The sequence below is a fragment of the Lepisma saccharinum genome, chromosome 17 (genome assembly GCF_977018435.1).
Source record: "Lepisma saccharinum chromosome 17, izLepSacc3.1, whole genome shotgun sequence".
NCBI classification, from domain to species: domain Eukaryota; kingdom Metazoa; phylum Arthropoda; class Insecta; order Zygentoma; family Lepismatidae; genus Lepisma; species Lepisma saccharinum.
In genome coordinates, this window is record NC_139245.1 from 11,451,179 (window position 1) to 11,476,829 (window position 25,651).

Here is a 25,651-nt window from a genome sequence, read left to right on the forward strand (position 1 = left end):
CTTTGTAGTGAAATTGTAACGTGTCTGGCAACACTGAACGAAGCGTGGAGGGATGCAGCACTGATTTACTGGTACCGAACTTCGCCGGGATCGTGTGGGTTGGAAAATAACAGTTTGTACCTCAAGAACGGGGGAGAAAAAATAGTCGCTTCATCTTAAGAAATCTTTGGAAAGAGTGTTGTAAATCAGAACCTGTGGGGCGCCGAGAATTGGTCAGGGGTTTTGGGGGGCGAGAGGAGGGCGTAATTCATTTGCATGTGTATTGAGAAAAGACTGGACGGTTCTGCATAATAAAAGGTTGGATTACACCGTGTCGCACCTTCTTCTTCTATCACCTGGCTTCGTCCCTATGGGAACGTTTGGTTTGGATTGCAACCGCACATTGTACCCGACGTGTGAAACTCTGATGATACGTGCTGTTAAAAGATGTTCACGAAGAGGGCAGTATCGCAGTGGAATAATTATCTTGTCGGGAAAAAAGAAAAGTTTGCACAGGTTTTGACAGAAATTGTTGTTTTCGTTAATTTTTACTCTCGTGGAACCTCAGTTGTTCCATGTTTTAAGAATAATGTGTCTATCAGATAAGAAGACGATTTTTAAACAAATTTCAAAGTTTCATGTTTCTACCGATCCAGAACGGCAGCGGTTAAGGAAAGCTTGTGCATTTTCACTTTGTACTTGTTCAAACTGTAGTAAGTTTAATTATGTTTTAGGGTTTTAATAATCTTATCGATCTCATCTCGTTCTTATAACTTTTGTAATTTCTAGGAAGATGATTTGGTAGCAAAATATTTATTGTATTGTTATTAAGAGCAGAAATGTTTTTCACAATTCGCGCAAGATTGTTCTAAATTGTAGTGTGGTTCTACCACAGACATCTACTGGCAGATTGGCAGAAGATGCTTTTTGTATTGCTGAACTTGGAGTAGAAACTTTTACATTTCTAGCATTCGCAGCTTGGTACGAGACCTCTGACACCAAGTGCTGCGTAAAAGTGCTACTTGGCTAGTCCCCACTCGCGAAATCTGACAATGAAATGAACAAACATCCAGCACGATGGTGTTATGCATCAAATTTCTTCTATCCATTCGGAAAAAGTTAGTGCACAGCACAGAACCAAAGCTGTGAAGGAAGGTTGGAATTAGTACCCAAACACTTTTCTTCCTCTTCTTCTTCTATCTAACCTAACCTAACACTAATGACGTCATGTCACGTCAGCCAATCGGATTGCTTAAAACTGTTGTGGCAGCAATCACTACAGTGTAAGAAATATAAATTTTGAAATGTAAGTTTTGCCCTTATACACGTCTTACATGCATGAAGTGAAAAGAACAGATGATATTCAGCAGTCTCATCGCTGCTGATGCTTTTCCTGTAAATTGAGTTGTCAGTCACAAGAATGGTACTGCGCCACATTTATCTTTATGAGAAGGGGGAGAGAAATAATTCTCTTAACGTCATATAAACATCATTCAAGCACCAGTTAGGTTGCCAATTTTTCCCCTCTGCCATGTATTCAGCCCCCGAGCACAACGTGACGTGCACTTCAGCCACCCTGGCTCCAGGTAGTCAGTTTGTACTTCCTCTGCAGTGGCTGCATTTTTGACCGATGATAGATGATAGAGCAGTCGCCCCGCCAGATTCCGCCATTATGAGTAGCCTGTCTTGAGCAAAGAGAGAGGTGATTGATTATACAGATCACTATCTCAAGAGGAAAGGGGGGGGGGATAATTTGAGCCAAAGAAACAACGCATGCGTGTAAAACGGTCTTCCTCCCTATTCTTTTGCAGTTCTTTTCCGAAGGTAGGCCCAGCTGAAACACGCACAGTGTTGCAAGTTCATTCCATTTTGCACCAATTTAATCTCTGGTGTGAAGAAAGTTAATCCTCGTTGGAATTGAATTTGGTGGGAGGCAAATCTCCAGATATAAGTAGACTATACAAGTTTTCTTCCTTTTTTGACATTATGTACAGTAGGATCAATAAGTATTACCAAGCGAATTGTCCACGTTTACTCCCTTTGCATTATGCACAAAACACCAAACTATCTGCTTACAACCTCTGAACCAGTATACGTAAAAATACAGTTCTTAAAAATATGTAGGATGAAGATAAAAACCAACGAAAATAGTCATGGACAATTTGCTGAGCAATACTTATGGATCGCTATGGGTTTACCCACATATTGCAATCTGGGGAATGCAGCAGCATATTTTCAAGGGGCTGAAAAGGCAAAATGACCATATGCTAGGCGTTTCTGTAAAATTTAGAGGGTGGACTATACTTGCGGGGGAGGGTTGGTGGTGATATGCCCCCAAATTAGATGTTATCGCCGCCAATGCTAATATTAAAAGTGACTTCGGGCTCAATTCTAGATTGTCAATGCCTCTAAATTGCCGCTGACTGACACAAATGCGTCAGGTATGATCTCGTTGGTCTCGGAAAACAAAAGACTAGTTTACTGTTGATTTCAACGCCATCTGATGTTCGAGATTAATCGTGTACATTAGTCTTGCACCAAGTGTGTGATTCCTACAATAAGATCCGAGATAAATCTACGAAGCATGGAATGCAGTTGTGTAAAATTGTGTATGCAATATATTGTAATTTTTTTTCAAGATTCTTACTTGCAGCGTTTTAAGTTTCACTTCCGAAGTCTTTTTACTCTTTCACACAGTTCACAATCAGAGGAGAAAAGGAACGCATAAAAGAAAATCCTTGTTTTTATTACTTTCGTAACGCATGAAAACACACGTGACGGAAATTGAAGATGAGCACATGTAGGAGTAGGTGGATTATATACTGCCTGTCAAATGCACCTGCTACCACAAAGCACAGTTGTTAGTCGAGCCCACTACTCCAGGTAAATCCTGTTGTTGGTGATTTCTCGAACTTTCATACACCTATACTCTCTACTTTTTTATGCCAGTTGCAGCAGTATGCACAAAAAAGAAGGCTGATAAAAATGCTGTCAAGAAAAATAGACCACCAACTCTGTTCACCCATTGCCTTTTTTTTCACCTTTCCTGTGCCACTGTCAGTTCAATAACTTCCATATCATCATCCACAGTTTCTTTTCTTTCTCTTTTGTGTTCCATGCTCTTTTTCTGAGCCTTGCAAGAGTCAGTTTTTTTGTGTGTTTCTATCGCTACACGAACGTTGAATCTAATTAATGTAGCTCATTAATATGCAAACGCCATTAAACTTCTGTAGAAAAAGATGACAGTTCTTTTTTGTGTGCGTGATCGGTGTATGACGTAACTTTTCTTACCGGAGATGCCCTCGGTGTTCGTGAATGAAAATTGATAGTTATCAGTACGAATCAATAATGCCTGTGGTATAACTGAACTGATGTTTATGTGCAAAGGGAAATTATATCTCTGTTCGGGGCTCCAGAATTAGATCCAGGCTGCTGTTTACGTTATGAACTAATTTAACAGGCTGAATTGCAAAACAATTGAGGATTGGCGCAATCACTGAAGTCATTGTAGGTAATGACTTAGAGCTTTGTAGGAAGAGTAATTGTACTTGTTACACTTACTGTTCAGTTTGGCCATTCAAGGCAAATAAGACTGTAAATGTTCAAATAAACAGAAAATAACTTGAATACATTTTGTCATTGAGTCGGTCTTTCAGTGGTTGAATTGTGTTTCAACAACAATTAAGTATTCGTTTTTATGTTCAAAAGAAATTAGATAAGTTTCAGTTTTTGAAATTTCTGTGCATTTATGCAAAATATATTAATGATGGCCTGCTGATTTGGATGATTGAATTATAATTAGTCATCCATTATAATCGGGGATGAAGATGAATCGCGTTAAATATTTCAGTTATCAACATAAAGTATAATCATGAACCGAAGTTAATTGTTATCTAATTATGTTTTATTTTACGTCCCATTTCTACCTCCCTAGACTAATCGCAGCGATGAAAATGAATGATGCCCCGAAGAAGTAGATGACGGACAAGCACCCATGCCTCATCCAGAATTCGATCCTAGACTAGAACACCTGCCTCCGTAACGTGCTACACTAACCACTCCGCCACAGAGATAGGCAAAGGTGGATTGTTTATACGCAGGCCCGGGTTTATCATCATCATGGGCCTCCGCTGTCCCTATATACAATTTCAATTATAACTTTTAGGCTAAATGACGTCAGATGGTTAGTTATATTTATACAGCATTTGATCCTTTGTCCTTTTGGCCCTTTTCAAAGTGGTATTTTACCAGTGGAAGACCCTTTGAAGATTAAGGCCCGGGTCTGTAGGCTTCTCCAACCCTAAATTTGGACCTGCCTATACGTCTGGACTCAGCTCATTTGTAATGTACAATGTAAAGATTAACTTTGGGGGAAAGAAATATAGAAACTGCTATTAATCTTACTTTATAATAAACCAAGTGTTGCAGCTTCAATTAGTGTAGGCTATATAGAGCACTTTGACACATTTCGAACATTTTGGTGTATTTTCGAACACAGTTTGTTCGAAATCAGTTTTCGAATTTAAGGGAAGGAAGCCACAGAATAACATTATATTTTTTTATGTACCAAACCTACACATTTAAACGGTCTCCATGGCGGAGTGGTCAGAAGTGCCGGGTTCGAATCCTGGCCTGGTCATAGGTGTTTGTGAGTGTTCCTTCATCAATTTCATCATATCATCACTCACCCCCATCTTCGCGGCTAGCCAAAAGTGGCGTAAATGCGAAGTAAAATAAACTAAATCTATCCGTCAATCTATACATTTAAAAGTGTACTAATCTTATTCCCAAAATGGGAAATTGGCCCCCTTCTCTGTCATCACACAGCACACTTCAAATAAAATTGGGGTGGAGGCAAGATGGGCGTAACAATACTCTTCCTTGAGGACTATAGGGGTAGTGCTCCCCCGGAAAATCAGTGATTATGCCCACTCTGAGAATAGTTTCATTGTTATATTTTTATTTTATTCATCAACATTCTGCATTATTGGATCGCAATTGGAAAGCAAAGTACTATTTAATTTCGTGGCATGTCAATTTTTGTTGAAACTACAACTAGGAGCTAGTATTTTTTATTTAAAGAATAAACTCTGTTCACCCAGTCGGTACGCCACTGCATAAATATACACTTGGTGTACATTAGCGTTGCCTTAATTATTTTATATTCGTCTGCACAGATGTACAACAGACGAGACACATCTTTACTTGTTGGCCTGCCTGGGAAAACAAGATGGCTCACCACAATGAATTTCTTTACTACACGCAAAGAGACTTTTAGAATTTTAAATTACCACAAATCATTCAACCAAGTGCTGTAAATGTACAGTTGTATGCAATATGCGTGTGAAAGACACAACATCTACAAACAGGATGTTTAGGAACCTTTTTCCACTACCTCAACGCAACACTTTAAAAAAATAAAAAATAAAGAGCTTTAATAAGAGGCGTGGTTTAACTACTCACGCCAGAGCTATAAAACAGCAACTTTGTTATGAATAAAACATTGAAACCATTACGGATATCAGCATTCAATCGGTAGTTTATATGTTTGTTGTAGGATAGGGAACAATGCATTTTCACACTTCGTTCCGACGCTTTCATCACCTCGGTGCTTATAATCATGTCCAATGTTCTTCCTGAACGATCTATTACTTAAGTGGTTGCTTTAAGATTTTTTCGTTTTAACCACCAACCAAAACTTAGCCGACCAATTATAAGACCATAACTTCATGAGAAAGAAGTATGGTAATAGCTTGTTATAAAAAATATTCCGTTGTCAGAACTTAACGTTTAATGGGATTTTCAATAGCAGAGTATTTAGCTATGTCTCGCTATGGATGTACAAAACCCTTGGACTTTTCATATTCTGGTGTCTTTGTTTTAATTATTTTCTTGTAAACAGAAAACGAGATTGTAGCTTGTGTTACTTCCTTTCTGCTATTGTTCACGAAGCCGCACATACAATAAAGAGAGATGAAGATGGCGCTGTAGTGCATACATAGAATCGAAAGGAAATAAACGTAACGAATAGACTTACACCGGTCGCCATGTTACCATTATTCTACCGCATAACAGTGACTCAATCGTCTGATGTCAGTCAAGTTTGCCAATAGCCAGAAAATATGTATTTTGGCCCTATCCGTTCGAACAAATGTGATCTGTCTTTTAGTATAATATTGCTAGTTTAGCAAAACTTTCAGGATCTAGCACCTGGTATTTAACGGTGTAACAAGATCGGTTACGGATGAACACTAGAACTCGAAGGAATCTTCTTTATGGATAGCATGGCAACACTGTTTTTGACGGTTATTGTAGCAATTATCTGTGCTCCGCTCAAGAAATGTCCGGCCCCTAAGGTAAATCGTGCAACTGGGAAAAACAGCTTGGTCAAAAAGAGGATAAAAACATGCCCTCGGGGTAATATATAGCGTATATATATCTACACACACACACACACACGTATGCATTCATGGTGCCTCTTCCATTCAGGGAGAAAAAAGCTAAAAGAAAGAGATCACTTGGTATGCACGAAGTAGCAGGTGCCATTACAGAACACGCAATCTTGGAACTCAGGCCATTTACCCCGAATGTGTAGACACTTCTCTATATTTTCAGGACGCATCGCTGAAATTACGTTACAAAAATAATGCAGACATTTGACCTTCTTTCATTATCGGCTCTCAATCACTTGGGAAAATATTTAGGTAGGATAGCGCTTTTGAACTTCTACCAGGACAACGATGAATCCATTCTTCAAGTTTGAAAAATGAAGTAACGAGCAGCAGCAAGCTTCTTACTTATCTCACGAAGAAGAGCCTACAGTTTAAAGTTGGATCCAAACCCCTGTGCCTCCATCGGGTTTATCGAACTCGAGACCCCTTGATTACAAGGCAACAACGCTACCATTATTGCGCCATCGGGGAGCCCACAACTGGTACAATCAAAATATAACTTACGTTGTAATCAACTAAAGGAAAATTAACTGTATTGTTCACATTGGCCAGATAAGTTGCATCGTCACAAATATTGGTAATGTTATTAGGCGTGTCCAAATTTAGTAACAGTTGCAAGAAAGGCTTCGTAAACTCAATTTTGCTTGTACACCCAAAGGCGAAAGAAACAGTAGGCGAATTGTCCACCACCATTTTCATTCGGTCTGTATTACACAATGTGATGACAATGAATTGAAATAATGACGTCAATAAGCAGAGAACAATGCCTGCTTCTAAGCAACATAGTTTCATTCCTTAAAACAACACAGGATGTACGTAGAATAAAATAGGAATTAAAATAGCGGTGGACAATTTGCCTACCATTATCTTTGCCGTTGAGTACTGTACACATCGCACAACGTGTTTGTTTGTGGACTTCCTGTTGTCAATGGTGTAGTGCCGTCCGAAAAACGAAGGAAGGAAGAGGGTGGGGGCATTGTTTATATTTTACAGAAATAGTTCAGTGAGCTAATTTTTTTCAGCAAACAAGTTCAGAGAAAGATAGAAGGCTTAGAAACGGATAAATATCTTTAACAAATATTCCGACACGGACGTGTTGCACAGAGATAAATCATTGCTACTGCCAGTGGCGGCTATTAGGGGGGCATAGGGGCAGTTGCGCCCCCTGCTTTAAAATAGCTATACATTACACATTTATGAAGTTTGTTCTGATTTTTATTATTTTGTGTGTGTATTTAAATGGCATGATGATAATGGAAATAAAAACCTCTTAACAAAGCAACATTCTAAAACAGAGCCTTATTTCGTGCATTTAGGGAGCAGAGAGGAAGACACGGGACGAAGAGAGAAGAGCAGCAAAGAGAAAAATGACAGCAACTGGAAGGAAGAAGATGGATGAACTTTACCATCCAACATGTGAAAGATCAGAGTTCTATGGAATGAGTGACCTAGCAAAACCACCTGTGTTGTTCACCCCTGCAGAAGACATTGACAAAGTAAGTATACAAGGAATTTATCTTCACTTTAGTGACATGGAGTGTTCTTGTAGCACAATAAAAGCTGTGTCAATTTCTCAGGAAAATGATTGAACGGCCGAGTTTCACTGTTGACAGGGAAAATATTCAAGGAATGATGGTTGTGTGCTTTACACTATGAAAGTGCTCTGTAAATATCGGTATGCACATCGTATGATATCCAGTGACAATAAAAATAGTTTTCTCCGGATAGTGGGTTTCGGGGAATTTTTTGGGCTGCCTGACTGGTAGAAAGTTTTTGATATGTTGAAGGTGCGTATCTGCAATAGGGCACAATCGCATTCTGGCTGTATGTGAAGAAATGGTAAACAAACATTACAATCCTATGTTTATTATCTTATTGCATGTTCCTAAGTTTACAATCTTCATGTTTAATTACAAAACTTAAAATGTGAAACACGTATGTTAAGAAATATGGAAAACACTTTAATTTTCAGTATTTTTTACAGAGTTATTGAAAAGAATTAAGAGCAAAAGTAGTTTGTAAACAAACTGACAAGCACAATTTTGGAGTTTTGTTGTAAATCCTAGTGAGAAGGATGTGCCTGCATAGTCTGACACAGTTTCTTGATTTCTGGTTGTGCACTTGAAACTTTCAAGCGGAGATTCATCTCGAAATTTAATATATTTCCATACTGTTACCAGTTGTTCTCGTGACATTTTTACACCTTAACGAATGTTTGTGGGTTCTTGAGTTGAATAATGAATTGGGTAGATTTCCAATGAGTATTTTATTTCAAAGCAAATGAGACGAAGTGTCAATGACAAAAATCAGTCTAAGTCTGCCCTGCAAACGTGCAGCAAAATGTTGTCATGTGGGTATTCTCGACATTTCTCTTCCAAGCTAATTGCGTACCCCCTTCGTCATTCATGTACCTGGGGTACGCGTACTACAGTTTGAGAAGCACTGTGCTAGCCTCAAGACCCCACCATCTGTGACAGAGTAGTTAGTAGAGTGTGCTACAACACCAAGGGTCATGAGTTTGAATCCTAGCCAGGGCATAGATGTTCTTGGTGAACGCCCTTTCATCAATTTCATCATATCATATCATCACTCATCCTCACCTCCACAATTAACCAAAAAAGTGGCAGAAAATCGAAGTAAAATAAGCCAAATTAATCAATCAAAACCCCACCAGCAAAGGTCCCAGGTTAAAGTCATTTTATAGGCATGTGTATTCCTTTCTAATTGGCGCTTCATCAATTTCAACTAATCATTCTAAGCATCACAATTTTAGCGTAAAGTTGCAGAAAATTAATGCTAAATAATAAATATACATGTCGAATTACTAAATTCTCAGAAATGCTACCACACAATATATTTTCATTATTTGCTATCGGGACCATTTTTCCTTTTGTGATCTAGCTGAGTTAAAGACATCAACCTAATAAATGACATGAAAAACCACGTTTTGGAAACTTTCTTGAAATTGCTAACTTATCTAGTGTCTGTAATATTGCACACCTTCTTCATATAACTTAAATAGAATTTTAACCAATGTAGATAGATTAATTTTGTTAAATATCTGCTAACCAATGAAAATATTCATTTGTTTTACTAATGCAACACCCTTCTGTGCTCAAGGAAAATTGAGCAAATGCAGTGAGAGAATATGGTAGTCAGAAAGTTTCCACGTTCATGGAAAAATAGTTCAAATGTGAATGTGGTGTGGGATCGCACACATGCAATCTAGTCAGCAGATCATTATAAAAAAGCAATGTCTGCAGATATTTAGCTCAGTCATTTCATTATATATGAAATACCACAACTGAGGAACCAACTTTTGGTGATTTTCAAAAAAATAATATTTTCAAGTCATCTCTAAAAAGGGTGATGCCATTAACTGTTTAGCAGATTTCTGATTTCTTATAATGTGGAAGATATTGTGTACCAAAGATATTTGAAGTATATGAATCATAATTATAAGATTGCTGATGTCATTTGTAGATTTTACAGTAAATATAATCGACTATAGGGTCAACGTCTTTGTGTTATGAATGACACATGTTTAATTTGCTATTTTATAAATAATAATTTTTTGAACTTTTAAAGATAAAGATATTTGGATGTTTAATTCAACTCTAATATGCCAGAGACCTATTACTCTGCTTACAGTATTCATTAATGAATGAGCAAATGTATATAGTTATTACTGAATTATTGTCTGAATGATATTGTCACAGTATATTGCAATGAGCTTGTAGGTGGCAAAATAAAAACTGATTTCTAGATAGTTTTTTGTCTGTTCGTCTGGGGAAATATACTTAAAGAAAAATAATATTGCAAATATTGATGCAGGTGGTGTTATTTATTATTTTGTTGATGACTGGAATTAACAAGCATTTGTTTTATTCCAGTTAACGTCCATGGAACTACAAGGTTTCTATAACCATGAGACAGATAGCTCAAGGTTAGTAATTCAGCATTATTTTTTGTCTTAACTTATTCTCAAGTAAGCATCTCTTACTGTATTTATCACTTTTTTCTACTTGTCTGTTTTAATTTTGAAACTAGTCTTATTGAAATGGCAATCAATAAGACTTTTACTAAGACTAACTTTAGAGTTGTAATGACTTGTTATATTTTTTCTACTGGCTTCTACATTATAATAAGACTATTTTTATATTCAAAATAAATGGGAAACTCTAGTGGGAATGTATTTCATATCAAGAAACAGTTATACCACTTTAGCTACAGACCAAAATAATTTTATTTCATCAGTATAGAAAGTCTTAAAAATCTAACAGTAGTAAATTTCAGTATTGTTACTATCGTGACAAATTGATATTTGTGAAAAAAGAAAAACATTGCATGGAATGCACACGTTTACTGGATTTACTGCATGACTCAATACTGGAGTATAAAAAGAATGTCTGATGGCAAGCAAGTGCCATTGTTTAGTCTGGTATTAATGTATTTTGTAGGTGTATCAAAGGTATTTTTACCTCAAAAACTCTTCTCTGCATACAGTTGATCATACAGGTTTAGATTTATCTTTTGGAATAGGTTCATTTGAAATTATGATGTATCAGTGCAAATCTTTAAAGTCAAGATTCTGAATATATTTAATGCATATAGCTGATATGCCTCTAGTTTCTGAAAAGTCTTATTGATACTTGAATGAAGAAATTCTACTAATGGTTCCTTTCATTTTTAGTTTGTCCAATGGCGAAGCAGGGTCAACAGCACAACCATCTCCACTTGGGAAACAGAGCACGACTTTCCTTCTTCATTCAAATAAACAATCTGGTACAACGCTCAAGTTTCATAATCATTTTCCACCAGATAACACAGGGTAAGAAATGTTACATGCATATATTATTTAGATTATGGCTCTCTTGGAGTTCAGCAAAGGAAGACATTGAATGCAAAAATTGAAAAGTATTAATCAATGTGCTGCTGAAGATTTTTTTGGTTGTCTTTTAGGACACACTATTTAAAATTTGATAGTTCAGACACAATGAAAAATTGTAACTTTAATTATGCTGGACCTATATCGAAAAACCAGAAAAAAAACAATCTGGATTACTCAGGGTTTGCAAATGCTGCAGGATATTTTTAGTCCTAAATATCCTGGAAATTATGCAATTTTGCACCAATGGAGAAAAGGTTATTTCAAGAAAATAAACGACCGCTGTTTTAATATACTACAGGATGATTCTTATAGAACTGGTCCAAAAAATTGAGCTGTAATATAAAATATACCATATAGATATTAACATAATTCATACATGACATACCTTGGATAGTGTGCTGTTGATTGTGATCAGAACATGTGTTGAAAGTGTCTGCCGTTTTCAAGAAGGCAAATCTTCACCAGCGTTTGCATATTCGCCATGACTGCAGTGTTTCTCTGGTGATGTTCCTGATTTCAGCCGAAATGTTGTCCTTTCAAGCTTCTGACTTTTGCTGTTTGTTTTCATACGCTCTGTCCTTCAGTAAACCCCGCGAACATGTTAAAATAAAACTTTGGTATACTGATGTGGCATGATTGCAGTGGAATACTTATATATAATATTATAAATGTTCATATACATAAGTACATAGTAATATTTATGATTATTCCTCCAAACCTCAAATTGTTAGTGTTCTACTATTGGTATTAGTGTACTATAAATTTGTAAGAGTACTATCAATTCTACATTAACTCTATTTTTAAAGTCAAATGTAATAATAGTTCATTGCATTGATGCAAACTGTAATAATTCTGCACTTAACACTAATATATAATTTACATTATTATCAAATCCTGCAATCTGTTTCTTACTGACTATCTAATGTTGTTATGATTGCCTCTAGAAATATGAAAATTCTATATTGAAAATCAGAATTAAGAAGTTAAAAACAGTAAATACTACACAGCTATTTTATGCAAGATGGTGAATAAAGTAGTGTGCATTTCTGTGTTAATACAATTCATTAAAATTTAAACTTCTGTTTTGCAGTGACAAGAAGGATGTTGTGGATGCTAACAATTTGGCAACAGACTCAGTCTTCACAAGTCCAGCAATCAAAAGGCCAAAATTAACACCACCTCTCAACGAAAGGGTAATGCTTTATGTTAGGCAGGAGTCTGATGACATTTACACGCCCCTCCATGTCGTGCCACCAACCACCATGGGGTTAATGAATGCTGTAAGTATTTTCAGTGCATATTAAGCTATTCAAAGATTGCTAATGGTGAATCTGTATTGCACAAATGCAAAAATTCTCCAAAAAATTGACTCATATGGAGATGTCACAAATGATTTAAGTTCCTAGAAAACGACAAAACCTTTCTTTTCATACAATACATGTTCTCACCAATGTCTTTACTTTGGTTATTTAACATTATTTTCATCTCTGTATATTATTCATAATGATGAGGATGAATGATGAAGCTATGAAATACATGGCTTGCAAAGGATGCAGATCTAAAATTGCTTTGCATCAAATTGATATGCTAATAATATTTAGTGTTTTGTGTTGTAATGCCATTATGTACAACCTTTGCTTTGATTTGCTGAAAAATTATTTCCCATACAGTGGTGTTTGTCACAATGTTAATCTTTTCTACAATTAAATCAGTAAGATAGACATTAACATTCTAATGAACCCTGGGCCTATCGCAAAATTAGCTTGTTCATAAATATAGCTTGTTTTGAAGAACCATGGTGACATCTTAATTACCGAAATATAAAATGTGTTTATAAATCCTCTTGCAGATTTTGGAAACTTTCTATACATTGAACGTGTTATAATTTCAATATTTTTAAAGGCAATAGACTTACAGTGTCTCTGTTGCAAATTCCTAGGCACCTGTTAAGGCTTGACTGGACCTTTGGCAGCCGTCAGAGTGATTTTTTTTTCAAATTTTCCTCTCCACCTGTATATTCCCAATAGTTTTGCTATTATATAAGTCTATTAAACTATTGAGAATATCTAGATAACAGTGAAAAAAAAACACGAAAATTCTCGTCAATGCTCTAGAAGAAATTCTAAGCTGACATAATTTTTCAATTTTGCGGTTCTTTGGAGAGGAAAATTTGAAAAAAGAAAAAAATCACCTTGATGGCTGCCAGAGGTCCAGTCGAGCCTTACGATGAGTGCTTTAAAATGTTCACATATAACAAATTTTATGCCACAAAAATTATGAGTTTTGTGTTCTCTTGCTTCATAATTATATTCAAGGTTCATGTATCCATAGAATTCCATCATTCTTTTGTATTACATGTATTGTACAGTCATGGACACTTCTGGGTTGTGCCATTCCTATTGAGAAGCAATGGAACCCAGAAGTGTCCATGACTGTACTATAAAACAATGTATGTATTTTGTAAATATGCATGTTCCAAATTCAAAGTGTAGATGGTAATGCAAATCAAGTTGGCTTTCTAAGCAACAGATGTCATGTTAAACCACTTTCATTTTGCCCTCAATTTGTTGTCTGGATTTTATCTCTAGGAAAACTAGAAAAACTAAGAACTAGTGTTCTAATTATACATTTGGGTTGCTAAGCAATTCTTACAAAAAAAAAAACCCTCTGCTTTGTGGTTTGTTTATTTCTACTTATGTACCTGTTTTACAAACAGTTTTACATGGTATCATTATCATTTGTAGTTTAAAAATGTTAGTGATCTTCATATCAAGACATGTAATTTTTGAGTTTCCAAACTGCGATGAAAATTGTAAATATTCCCTGACTGGTAACAATTACAACTTGGTAGCAAGAAACAAATTGTTAATACTCGTTCTTGGACTTAATTAACTGTAAGATTTAAGACCAAAGAGTATTATTTATTTGTTAAATAAAAAACCATCAAAGTAAAATTGTTGAAGGAAGACATTAAATCTGGGAGACATTCATTTTATGATAGATTCACATATTTGATTGTTGATGTAGCAAGTGCGAGAAGTAAAACAAAAAAACCTATAAACTTACCAATTTCTCTATTTCTCCAGTGTCTTTGTATTAGAAAAATAACTGTATGACAGTAAGTTTAAGGATTTAATCATCAACTGAGGCAGTCAGAAGTTAGTTCTTTGGTCTGCAACACTGCTGTTATGCTAAGTTTTTCACGAACAAGTTTTCCATGTCATTCAATTTCTAAAGTTTGTTACAGCATATCTTATTGTTGAAAATCTAGTGTTAAGATGGAGATCAATTTCAGTCATTTTATAAGTTGGATAAAAATGTATTTTTTCTTGTCAACATTATAGTCAAGGAACCACTGCTGGAAATTTCTTCGAGGAGCTTCTGCTTCATATATTAAAATCAAATTTCTCCAGAAAACAAGTGCAATTATTACCTTGCAAATACTGTAACACTTCATCTAACAACTGTAAATACCTTGGTAATTTCTTTTAATAAATTCAACACACACTTTTAAGTAAAATTTTACACACTACAGAATGAGGACAACTTCACAAATCATTATTATTATTAACATGCCAAAAAAAAAAATGCGAATTCTTCCTTGTGGTTGAAGTCATATCTGTGATCCAAAATAATCATGAATTATCTTCTGATCATTTTTCCAGATTCTTCAAGCTGTGAGTACAAATAATGACATCTGTTGCTTTACTGCAGTAATGTGAAATAAGATTGCATGTCTTACTATAAATTGGAACTTACTGCTCCTTGGAAGTAACAATAATGTATAACCTAACTAACCACTGCATGGCATCATTTTATTTATATTATTGAACACTAAAAGACTTGAACAAATGCTTTTAGCTTTTGCTATAAAATATACTACTATTTTAATGTTACGCTTCAAGATACATCTAAACTTGCCCTAATATCTCATTAAATGCATTTTAAACACACGTAACAATAGCTAAAAGCATTGTTTTTAAACCACACCTAATATTTATTTAAGGAAAAAAAAACTCAATCTGGATCACAGTTTTGACAGCAGTGGTTAGCTTTCTTTAAAATTAGAACAGAAAATGATTGCTATTTTACTAGCTCCTTGTGCCTGTAAAATAGTTAGTATTAATCTGTTTTCCCTTGTTTTCCAGATTGAGAATAAGTACAAAATTTCTACTTCAAGCATAACTAACTTGTATCGAAAAAACAAAAAAGGGTAAGTTGTATTTCAAAATACATTTGTAGCTAATCAGTGTATTTCACTATTTATATATAACTTTGAGAAAAAGAAAAATTCGAATTAGATATTTACCAAACTTCTTATTCCTTTTCTACTTCTTAAGACTCTTTTTGGAGAAAAAACGGATTTACAGAAAATTTATACTTAAAGTAGAAATTTTGAACGCTTTAGACAAACTTAACTTTTACTAACTTCATATGGCTTAACTATTAACAGCAAAGTGATTACTCAGAATTTTTCTTTAAAACCAAAGAACATCATTATCATATATTGATGCTTGCTTTAAGATATTTACATTGAACATTCAGTAAACACCTTCAAAAAAATGATGTGTACCAATGGTGGGCATTGTTTTACAAAAGAAGATTATGAGACTCAAAAAGATTCGCTGTATAATTATGTATGCATACACACACACACATAAAAACACTATGTTTACTTAATGTACATTCAACAATGGTTCATAACGACAAATATTTTGTGATTAGCACATTTACCATGAAATTCAGTGATGTGTTTCTTTTATTGTCCACTTACACTTTTGTGTACAATTAATGGTATTGTCTCTTTGCTTTTCAGAATTATAGCCAAAATTGATGACGACATGCTCAAATACTATTGCAATGAGGATTTATTTCTTCTGGAAATCAAACAGGTGGATGGGGAAGAGGCTTTTGAAGTGACACTTGTAGAAGCAGTAGATCAGTAGCAGTGGGAGAACCCATTTCGAAACTCTTCTGCCTCTAAAGCACGAGAGTTTTGTAAGGGTTTCTCACAAGTCAAAAGTGTTATTGTAACAAAATGTGTGTCTTTCATGTGAATGCCACGTGGCCAAAGGGTTAGGGGACCAAATGATAATGCAAAGAATAACTGTTGTTGTTATTGCAAATAGATATATAGGTAAAATATTTTTTCAATCTTTAATTATTGTTTCATTATTTGAGAAAAAAACTGTGCGTGTTGATTCAGGCGAAGAGCTGGTTTGTTGATAGTGAAGACAGATTTTTTTTAAGGAAAAAGAAACTTCATGTTATAACGGACGCAAATGTGTTGTGTTTATAGTGCAAGATCAGTGAGTTTGTGCAAGAAACTGTGAGTGAGCAAGTTAAATATTGTTTTTGGAATCGAAGTCTATAGCTGTTAACTTCTCAGTGAGTGTCATAGATGGAACAGCAAGTCTGACAAGTATACAGAAGGATATCTTGATACTCAAGCCATATAATGTGAATGTACAAAATAAAAAAAAATAAAATAGAACGGAAGTGCTGTAATGGAAAAAAATATGTATTTGTTTACTTTTAGGAACTAACAAATCTTATTTTAAAAGATGAATTGTGTATTGTTGTAGAATATATTTCATATTGTTATTTTAACACAATCCCTCCATCTATCTTTGTAAGGAAAGCACCAAATATTTTTTATATTGTTATGAATGTGTGTTTTCCTCTTTTTTTTTTTAAACGAAAAAAGTCCAACCTGTTGCAAGGTTTGTTGATCTCAAATGAGCCCAGAATACACAAGTCAACCGAGACAAGAGTGTAGAATAACAAATAGACATTGGTCTGTTACTGCCAGATCATACTCTAAACAATGTGTGCATCAATACACCATTTGCAGACCTGTTTACAAGGATGCAGAATTGAGGTTATCAGTGTGTGTGTGTGCGTGTGTGTATTCTCGCAATGATTCAGTAAATTTTAAGCATCAATCTTTTTACAGTTTGCATATTAGTAAATCGTAAGGCCCCTACCCATCCTCCTGTTGCCATAAATATAATGTTCAAATGTGTTGTGTTTTTGTTTTTTAGCAAGTTATGCATTTGTATTGTTCATACGCCATATTATTACTACAGTGAAAGAAAAATATCTTCTATTCTTACTCCCTTTAATTTTGTCTGCCCAGTTTTTTTAGCCAGCATATTTAGCTACCAGTAATGATTTTTGTTTACGCACATCATCCAGTTAGCAATGTTACCGACACTATTGAACAACATTAATCTCTCTTTCTACTGAACGGACAAGGTTCTACTCCTTATTGTGATACAGGAAAAAGACACTTCTTAGTCAATCTTCTTTAGTAACGTGTACAAATAATTGGCGTTGATTCAGTGTGTCATTGTTAATGTACTTTGTTGTGTTCTAAAGTAGTCATGCATATGTGCTGAAGAATGAATAAAGACAGTCTGTACTATGTATAGCAACATTGCTTAGTCATTTCTCTAAGCTCAATCATAGGTAAATATTGAATCAGCTATTTTTAGGTAGATTGTAAGAAGGCTACTAGAGTCTACGGTACTATAATCAAACTCAACACAAAGAGCAGATTTTTAGATCTCCAAAAAATTCTCAATGAAAGAAATTTTTTTCTACATTACATTTTGAAGCGAAAAAAAATTATCATGAACTTTATGAAGCTTGCTGAATAAGCAACAACGTACCTGATATTCCGAATGGAGCTTTTTAAATTCAGCACATATTTGGTTTTTCAGCATTCGCTGATAGTTTAAGTCTTTAACTACACATTCCGTACGAAGGTAATCGTAACATGCATTCTTTTTTTATATATATAAATATATATATACAAAACTATATTAAGAGTCTTGATATTTATATATTGTGGTGTTGGTACCAACTCCTCTGCAACTGTCACGCACACTACTTTCATATCTGCTCTTTAGCATGATGGTAATACTAGCATTCTAATATGGAATATTAATCATACGTAGTTAAGTGATGTGTGCATTGTATAGTATGTGCCTAATTTATTGAGAGTTCCTCTGAATGCTCGTCTTTGTTATGTATTGATACCCATCAAATACAAACGTCTTGTCCAAATTTTATTTTGTGGTCATGCAACAATTCTGTTAGCTATAACACAATGTATCTCTCAAATATCAATTAGGAAAGTTGTTGTTAACATGAAAACGTCTCTTGTTGACTGTATTTGTTGTTGGATAATGTCGTTTTTATTAGCTATAAAGTTAATATTTCCTAAATTCTTGTTGCAATCTGATGTCCTAAATTTTCCTGAACAGCTGAAATATCTCGACAAAAATTAATTTGTTCTGTTTTGCGTCTCAAATTCCAGTCTTGTCCCTAATTTATTTCGTTACAAAACATACTGGCTCAGTAATAAAAATATGGTAGAAAATATCCTTGTACTTTTCGGTTAGTATAATACAATGAAACCTATCGAGAGACATTGAATAGAAATTTCTCTACGAGTACAAATGTCGATTTTGCACTGAGGGAAATGGTAAACAGCCATGAAATAAATATGTGCCATACAATATAAAGCTCAATATTACATTATGAACAGCTATGATGAGACTAGATAAATTTTGCTATCTTATGCACTTCACAGTTCTTACAAATTCCAACAAAATACTTTTTATATTACCCCATCCCTTGAATGTATATTGCTTTGAGAGATATATTGCTGTTAATCTGTCAGGTTTTTTTCTCATGTACAGTTTATTTTTCTCCCTTTCTGTTACATATTTAATATTTCAAATAGCCACTGTAGACAGAAATGTAGAATTAGAAGTGTAGAAGTTTTTATACCTGTATACTGATTGTTCATAACATTCGCATATGAATCTCAGTTGTTGTCTTTTTTTTATTGTTAAATACTGACAGCCATGGGAGTAAGGTTAACTATGCACTTTGTAAATAGTTAAGATTTTTCTTGTATACCCAGCAGTCATAAATTCCATTGGTATTTGGGTAGTGCAATAGCGGAATGTATGGTCATGTATATGCACAAATGTGTTAAATGTGGCCAGGTGGCTGCCTAGCAGTACATTCTGCCATTGTTTACTCCCTTATTTAAAAAAAAATAACGCATAAATACTGTTAGTATTTATGCATAGCTTCAATTGTTAAATAACTTTTGTTGAAACCGTTTTCCAAACGAAGTTAATATGAAATTCAAAAAGAGCAGCAGCGTGGACAAATTTTCACAAAATTATTTATTTTTAGCTGCCTTGGTATAGAAAAAATATTTTATATAGTTATTGAGAAAAAAATCATTTGATGTAAAAACTATAGAAGTTGCCAGATTTTTTTTCAAGAAAAGAAACTTGTGATAAATATGACAATGTGAATTTTCTTTGTGCTGTGAATTTTAAATTTGTATTCTCTACATTATTGTCTCAAGTGTCTTTTTTTGTTTTAAGATGTCTTTTAATTGACGTTTGTCACTTTCGCTATATATAAATATATATATCTAGATTTTAAGATTTGTATTTGGGCCTCCTCACTGAATACAAAGAAACAAAAATCAAACAATCTGGCCCAGTTTCTATAATAAGAAGAACAATTCTTTATGTATAGCAAATTGTAATTATATATTATGGTACTGTGGAAACCTTTGGTTGCTTTTCATTACTCCAGTTACTTGTTGTACCATACTTAGGTGCAAAATAAAAAAATATACATTAAATATAATTTATCTTTTATTTCTTAACCCTGCGTTGGTCACGCGCAGTCTCTCGTTCCGGGTGTGTGATTTTAACGTTGTTATTTATCAATAATTGTTTTGTCAACATCCTCCCTCTGTCTATACCCTGTCTCAGCTAACTGACTGCGCAAAGCGGCAGAGGGAAATCGAGTGGTGAAAGCCCGACGTTGCCAAGCAAACGGTCCGGACCATATTTGTACGGAAATTTTATGGCATGTGCGGAGTACGGTCCAGACCTTAGACTGTATGCTACATACACGGCTTATTAAAATTTGCACTTGCAGATTTATCCCTAATAAGAAATTCTTAAACCAATCGTACGGACCTGGAGGCAAAAATACGGTCTGTTTGCCATGTGCGTATGGTATTATCCTTTTCAAAAGTTTGCAACACTTACAGAGTGAAGCAGGAAATTGGGTAACTCCCGTCGCCCATTATGCAGTCCCGTTTCTCTCACTTCATTGGTGGAGCCGTGTCGCATCACTACTTGCGCAGAGACTTGTTCTTGTTCACCTGGTCTACAGTTAGCTGGTATGGGTTTTGTAACCTTCCTCTTTTACCGCACGATTTTGTTTTCAGTGTTAGTCAGTTCTTCGAACTGCTAGGGAGGGTACGTTGAAGCCACTTGCTGTCCGAGTCCACGCGTGGCTGTAGGTGTACCTAGTATTCACTGAGAATCCCACATGCCGTTCCATGCTCAATTAACGAAGAGTACATTTTTATAATTTTATAGAATTTCAATTTTTATAGTTTTATAGAATCTCAATTGTTGAAAGAAAAGATCTAATCATTTTAGACCATTAATTTGGCATAATTTAAAAACCTGGTCTCACGCACGACCATTGACGTACCACGAAGGGTTAACTGAAAGAAATGAATCTAAGTATGCTGACTGAAAATGTTGAGTATAGTAATGAGGAGGAGTAGAATTATAAACTGTAATATAGAATCAATGAAGCATGTACAACTTTAGATCAATCATACACATATTATGTATGGCATAAAGTAAATTGCGTTTGCGTTCCTAGTCAAGTACTAACTAGTGATATTTGTCAAAAGAGAAAAAACTCTTATTTCCACTAAATATTCATAAACAGTATATTCATTATTTTATTTAAGTTAACGTTTCACAAACAAACAGACAGATCTTGACGATCTGAAGTTCAAGATATGTGATGTGATGTACTCGCAACATTCCGGACGAACATCTTCAAAATGCAATTCTTGGATTCAAACGAAGGTTGCAAGAGTATTTTGATATGAGTGGTGCCTAGCTGGAGATTGGCGATGAATCGGACCACATCAAACATTAATTTTAAGGTTCTCTCTGTGCAATAAACAATATTTTGTTGTAATAAACTAATAATGTATTCTCATTAATTTTATAAATAATAATGTATTTTCCAGGACAAGGTGTAAGACAGTTTCTTGTGTCAAAATAGAAACAATTTGCAGAGACAAATCGCTAGCAGGGGTGCAAAACTTGAAGTTTATGTATGCTCATTTTAAACAACAATGCCAAACATCGTAAGATTTGAAATGCAATAAACTTGTACTTTCTCGCAAGCCCATTGTTCTGAATCTATTTGTACCACACTTAATGAAATGTCAAAACACTTTACTCTGAACAAGAAATATAAAAAATTTTCCCAAATAGTTGCTGCTGTCAATGTGAGTAGGTTTGATGACTAGTGTGAACCTCAAAATTTCAGTAATGTCGCAGAATCAGAAAAAAAAAAGTACTGGATTCAATCTAGAAAACTACTCATGTAGCAGCTGTGATGGTACTTCACATACCGACTTAAATGCTGCTAATTAGGCCTTTGCTGTTGAACCATTCAGTTAATATAGGTCCAGTCCTGATTAGCCTTACTGTGCATAAAGTGGACTTAAAACACCAAATCAATCAATCAATCTATGATCTCTTACTAAAAGTAGTGTGTTTTCGGTAGACATTTTGTCTAATTTTCTCAACTTTTGGGCTAAATAAGGGAGGATAAGTTCTATATGTAAGGCAGGAAATGAATGTAGTTACCTATACATAAGCATTTTGGAACATGAACCCAGGCCTCTGGTTTACCATGTCATAGCTGTGGCCATTTCTGAAACTAACCCTCAGGTATGTTTGGAGCATGTAACACTTGACAGTTTGCATTTGAAATACTATATGAGATTTGGCACATTAAAGTAGATGGATGTGAAGATGTTTCCATAAAGGTTACTTCTCACATCGGTGGTTCCTGGTGATTTGAGGTTTGGTATATGTTGTTTGCAAATATTTTATTTTTTCTTCGTCGCGTGTGAGGTGTTGAAGGAAGAGCTACATCACGATTTGCCCAGTGCATAGGAACTCTGAACTGGAAACTAGATGATTAGGCGATTTGAATGGCCTGAAATCTTCATACAGTCTGCGTAAAAGCAGTGCATATGCCTTGCGATACCATATGTATGGTTGGACGGCCTCAGCAATGTACACAATATTAACTTTGTCAGCCTTATATCACACACATATGGCTCAACAGGGCCTCCTCTACGACTACCCTGTGTTACCTCAGGACTCCTCGACCACCAGAAGCATTGCTTCCCAGCCTGGAACGATAGTTTCCAAATGAAACGTTTTGCGAAATATATTTATGTTGAAGCAAATATATATATTTCACCTATGAGCCTTCCGACACAGTCGTGATGACATTGTTACCTTGTAGCCTATCTGTAGGGTAATCAGGTTTTCTTAAATGAGAAGCAGGACACCCATGGATGCATACAGAGGGGGAGGGGGTGTTCACTTATAACTAAGAGAGTGCTGCTTATATGTATCCTGAAATATTACAAAATTCTCTTTAAATTGTTTTCTTCTTGATTTTTGTTACTTAACGTTACTTTTGGCTGATTGCAACAATGAATATGAGTGATATGATTAAATTCAGTAATGCACATTCACAAAAAACATCCATGCCCAGGCTGGGATTTTCACTTTTCAGTGCCCATGTATGTACTTTTAGTCATCACTGCACCTTCTGCATGCAATATCTTCTTCTAAGCAATACATATAAGCTTCATAGTAAGAGTCTGTGGTTGCACATAATGTATTACTGCCAGTGATGGTTATTTTGAAATTCTATCTTTAATGTATGCGACACAAAACAAAAGTTTGTGCTTGCTGTTGTTAGTGTTCCTGTTATTGGCGTTCAAAGAGTGTAAACACTATTTTGAGACACTTTCATTGACTTGAAGTGAAGTTTGAAGTGATGAGGTTTACACAAGGTACCCACTGACATAGTGTCATTACTAGGGAAAGGATTTTAAGGTGTAAAACCAGTTGCATTAACATTAAACATTCTTTATTCAATACTGTAGCAAATAACACAATTAGTAATAATTGCATAAAATAACCAGTATTTTGGAAGTAAACGTGATATTTACTGGGATTCAAACAACTTGTTACACTGGATTACGCTCAACATTTCTGTTTTTGAATGTAAGTCGGTGACGCTTTTGAGCTCAGGAGATCCTTCTGTGTGGAGAAACTTTACTTTCTTGGGAACTATTGGAGCTGCAATGATTATACGTGGGTGACACTAAAAGTTTTTAGATGCGGCAACACTGATTGCAGCAATACATTGTCTCTAGGATATGTTGAAGTTAGTAGTCTGTGAAGTGCTGCAGAATTTATAGTTGTTATTTGTTGTGTGCCAGAAATTAGTCAATTATTGTCGTGTGTGTACAGTAAAATGGATTTAACACGGGAGCACTTCAGAGCAATGATTTTTTACGATTTTCGAGCAGGTTTAACACAGCAGGAATGTTATGAAAGGCTCCGAAATGCATTTCAGGAGGAAGCCCCATGCCATGCGACTGTGTTTAATTGGTTTTTAGAATTTCGACGTGGACGTCAGAAACTCAGTGATGAATTACGTGATGGTCGTCATGTGACAGCAACTTCTCAAGAAAACGTCGACAGAGTGCGTCGCATGATAGAGGAGGATAACCGGGTGACATATGCAGTTATTAGTGCAACACTGGGTGTTGGTATGAGTCAGGTTCAAACGATCCTGCATGACCGCTTTGGTGTCAGGAAGCTCTGTGCCAGATGGATCCCACACCATCTTACTCAGGAGCAAAAGCAGGCACGGGTCACATGGTGCACGAAAATGCTGGACAAATTTAACCAAGGACAATCAAATGCAGTGTATGACATCGTAACATGTGACGAAACTTGGTTGTACTGTTATGAACCCGAGAGCAAACGACAGTCGACGCAGTGGATCTTCCCGGATGAAGACCCACCAACAAAAGTCAGGAAGGGACGAAGTGTTGGCAAACAAATGGTTGCCACTTTCTTCAGTCGGACGGGCCATATTGCAACAGTGCCGCTACAGGGACGTCGGACCGTTAATGCTGAATGGTACACTACGGTTTGTTTACCGGAGATCGTACGGAAAGTTCGTGAAAAAAAATTCCACGAAGTCGCATTATTGTGCATCAAGACAATGCACGCAGTCATACAGCAGTACGAACAATTGAATTCTTCAAAGCCTCCAACATCGAAGAAATGTCTCATCCTCCTTACAGTCCCGACCTCGGCCCTTGTGATTTCTTCCTGTTCCCTAAAATCAAGGACACATTACGAGGTTCTTCATTTCCTACTCCCGAGGAGGCAGTCACCACCTTCGTTCAGTGCATTCAAGAGGTACCTGCAGATGTGTGGTCCCAGTGCTTTCACACTTGGTTTGAGCGGATGAACAAGTGTATCAACTGTCATGGAGAATACTTTGAAAAATTATAGCATTCATACTTTTGGTCTCCAGTGTCTAAAAACTTTTAGTGTGACCTATCGTATTATACCATTTTATAGCTCTCGTTCTGCTCTACAAAACGAGACTATAGGATTTTATGTACAAATAGCTCAAGAAGAGTGAAAATCATTTATTTTTGTCCATTTTTTTAACAAACCATGAAAGAAAAGGAAAGAAAAATGTGCTGAAGCAGCAAAGAGGGGGCATAAAGGGGATATGTGTGCTAATGTCACGAAAAGGTGTACAAAAAAAAATACATATCTCAAAACACTGCCCATGACCTATTCTGGAAAATCAGGGAAACTTAAGTGTGTGCATTTTTTGGTTGCTAGTGGAAGAAATTGTAAAATATATGTTCAACATAGTTAATAAATGCGATTCATTTAGTGTGCAAACTTGACTTATTAACCTGTGTGGTGCAATAGCGGTCGAGGGCCTCAGCAGTGGTGGGTGATCATCCAATTTAATTACATAGAAGCAAGGATGGCTGCTGTTACATCCCCCTAATGGATGAAGACAGTATATTTTCCTTTGTAGATAAGGTTTAGTGTAGTGGAGGGGCATTTCCCCCTTTAGCTGCCACCACTGTTACTTATTGTTACTGTTTTAGCTTTAAATGCATGTACTTTATAACTGATTTTCTTCAATTCAAAACTCTAACCTTGTTCAATTTCCTTACCAGATGAGATAATTTGTGTAGTCATTGTTTAACCCTACAGCTTTGGTGCACCTCGATACTTTGTTAGGATCATCCACATGTAAAAAATATTGCTTCCTTCAAATCCCAAAAATAATTTTCATTCAGAGGAGATTTGTTGTCATAAGAACTGTTTCT

The 25,651-nt window shown here is 35.5% G+C and overlaps 1 protein-coding gene across 4 annotated transcripts in view; it reads left to right on the forward strand.

Annotated features, from left to right (window-relative positions):
- grh (grainy head) overlaps window positions 1-20,007 on the forward strand; it is a 446,442-nt gene extending 426,435 nt beyond the window's left edge. For 3 of the 4 annotated variants that reach the window (XM_083138915.1, XM_083138917.1, XM_083138918.1), the window contains exons 10-15: window positions 7,748-7,927; window positions 10,325-10,377; window positions 11,125-11,262; window positions 12,413-12,602; window positions 15,471-15,535; window positions 16,139-20,007. In XM_083138915.1, the coding sequence (XP_082995041.1) occupies window positions 7,748-7,927; window positions 10,325-10,377; window positions 11,125-11,262; window positions 12,413-12,602; window positions 15,471-15,535; window positions 16,139-16,268 (756 nt within the window). In that variant the 3' untranslated portion in view covers window positions 16,269-20,007. The remainder of the gene's footprint in view (window positions 1-7,747; window positions 7,928-10,324; window positions 10,378-11,124; window positions 11,263-12,412; window positions 12,603-15,470; window positions 15,536-16,138) is intronic. The other variant, XM_083138919.1, reaches the window with a different exon arrangement.
- Window positions 20,008-25,651: the final 5,644 nt, after the last annotated feature.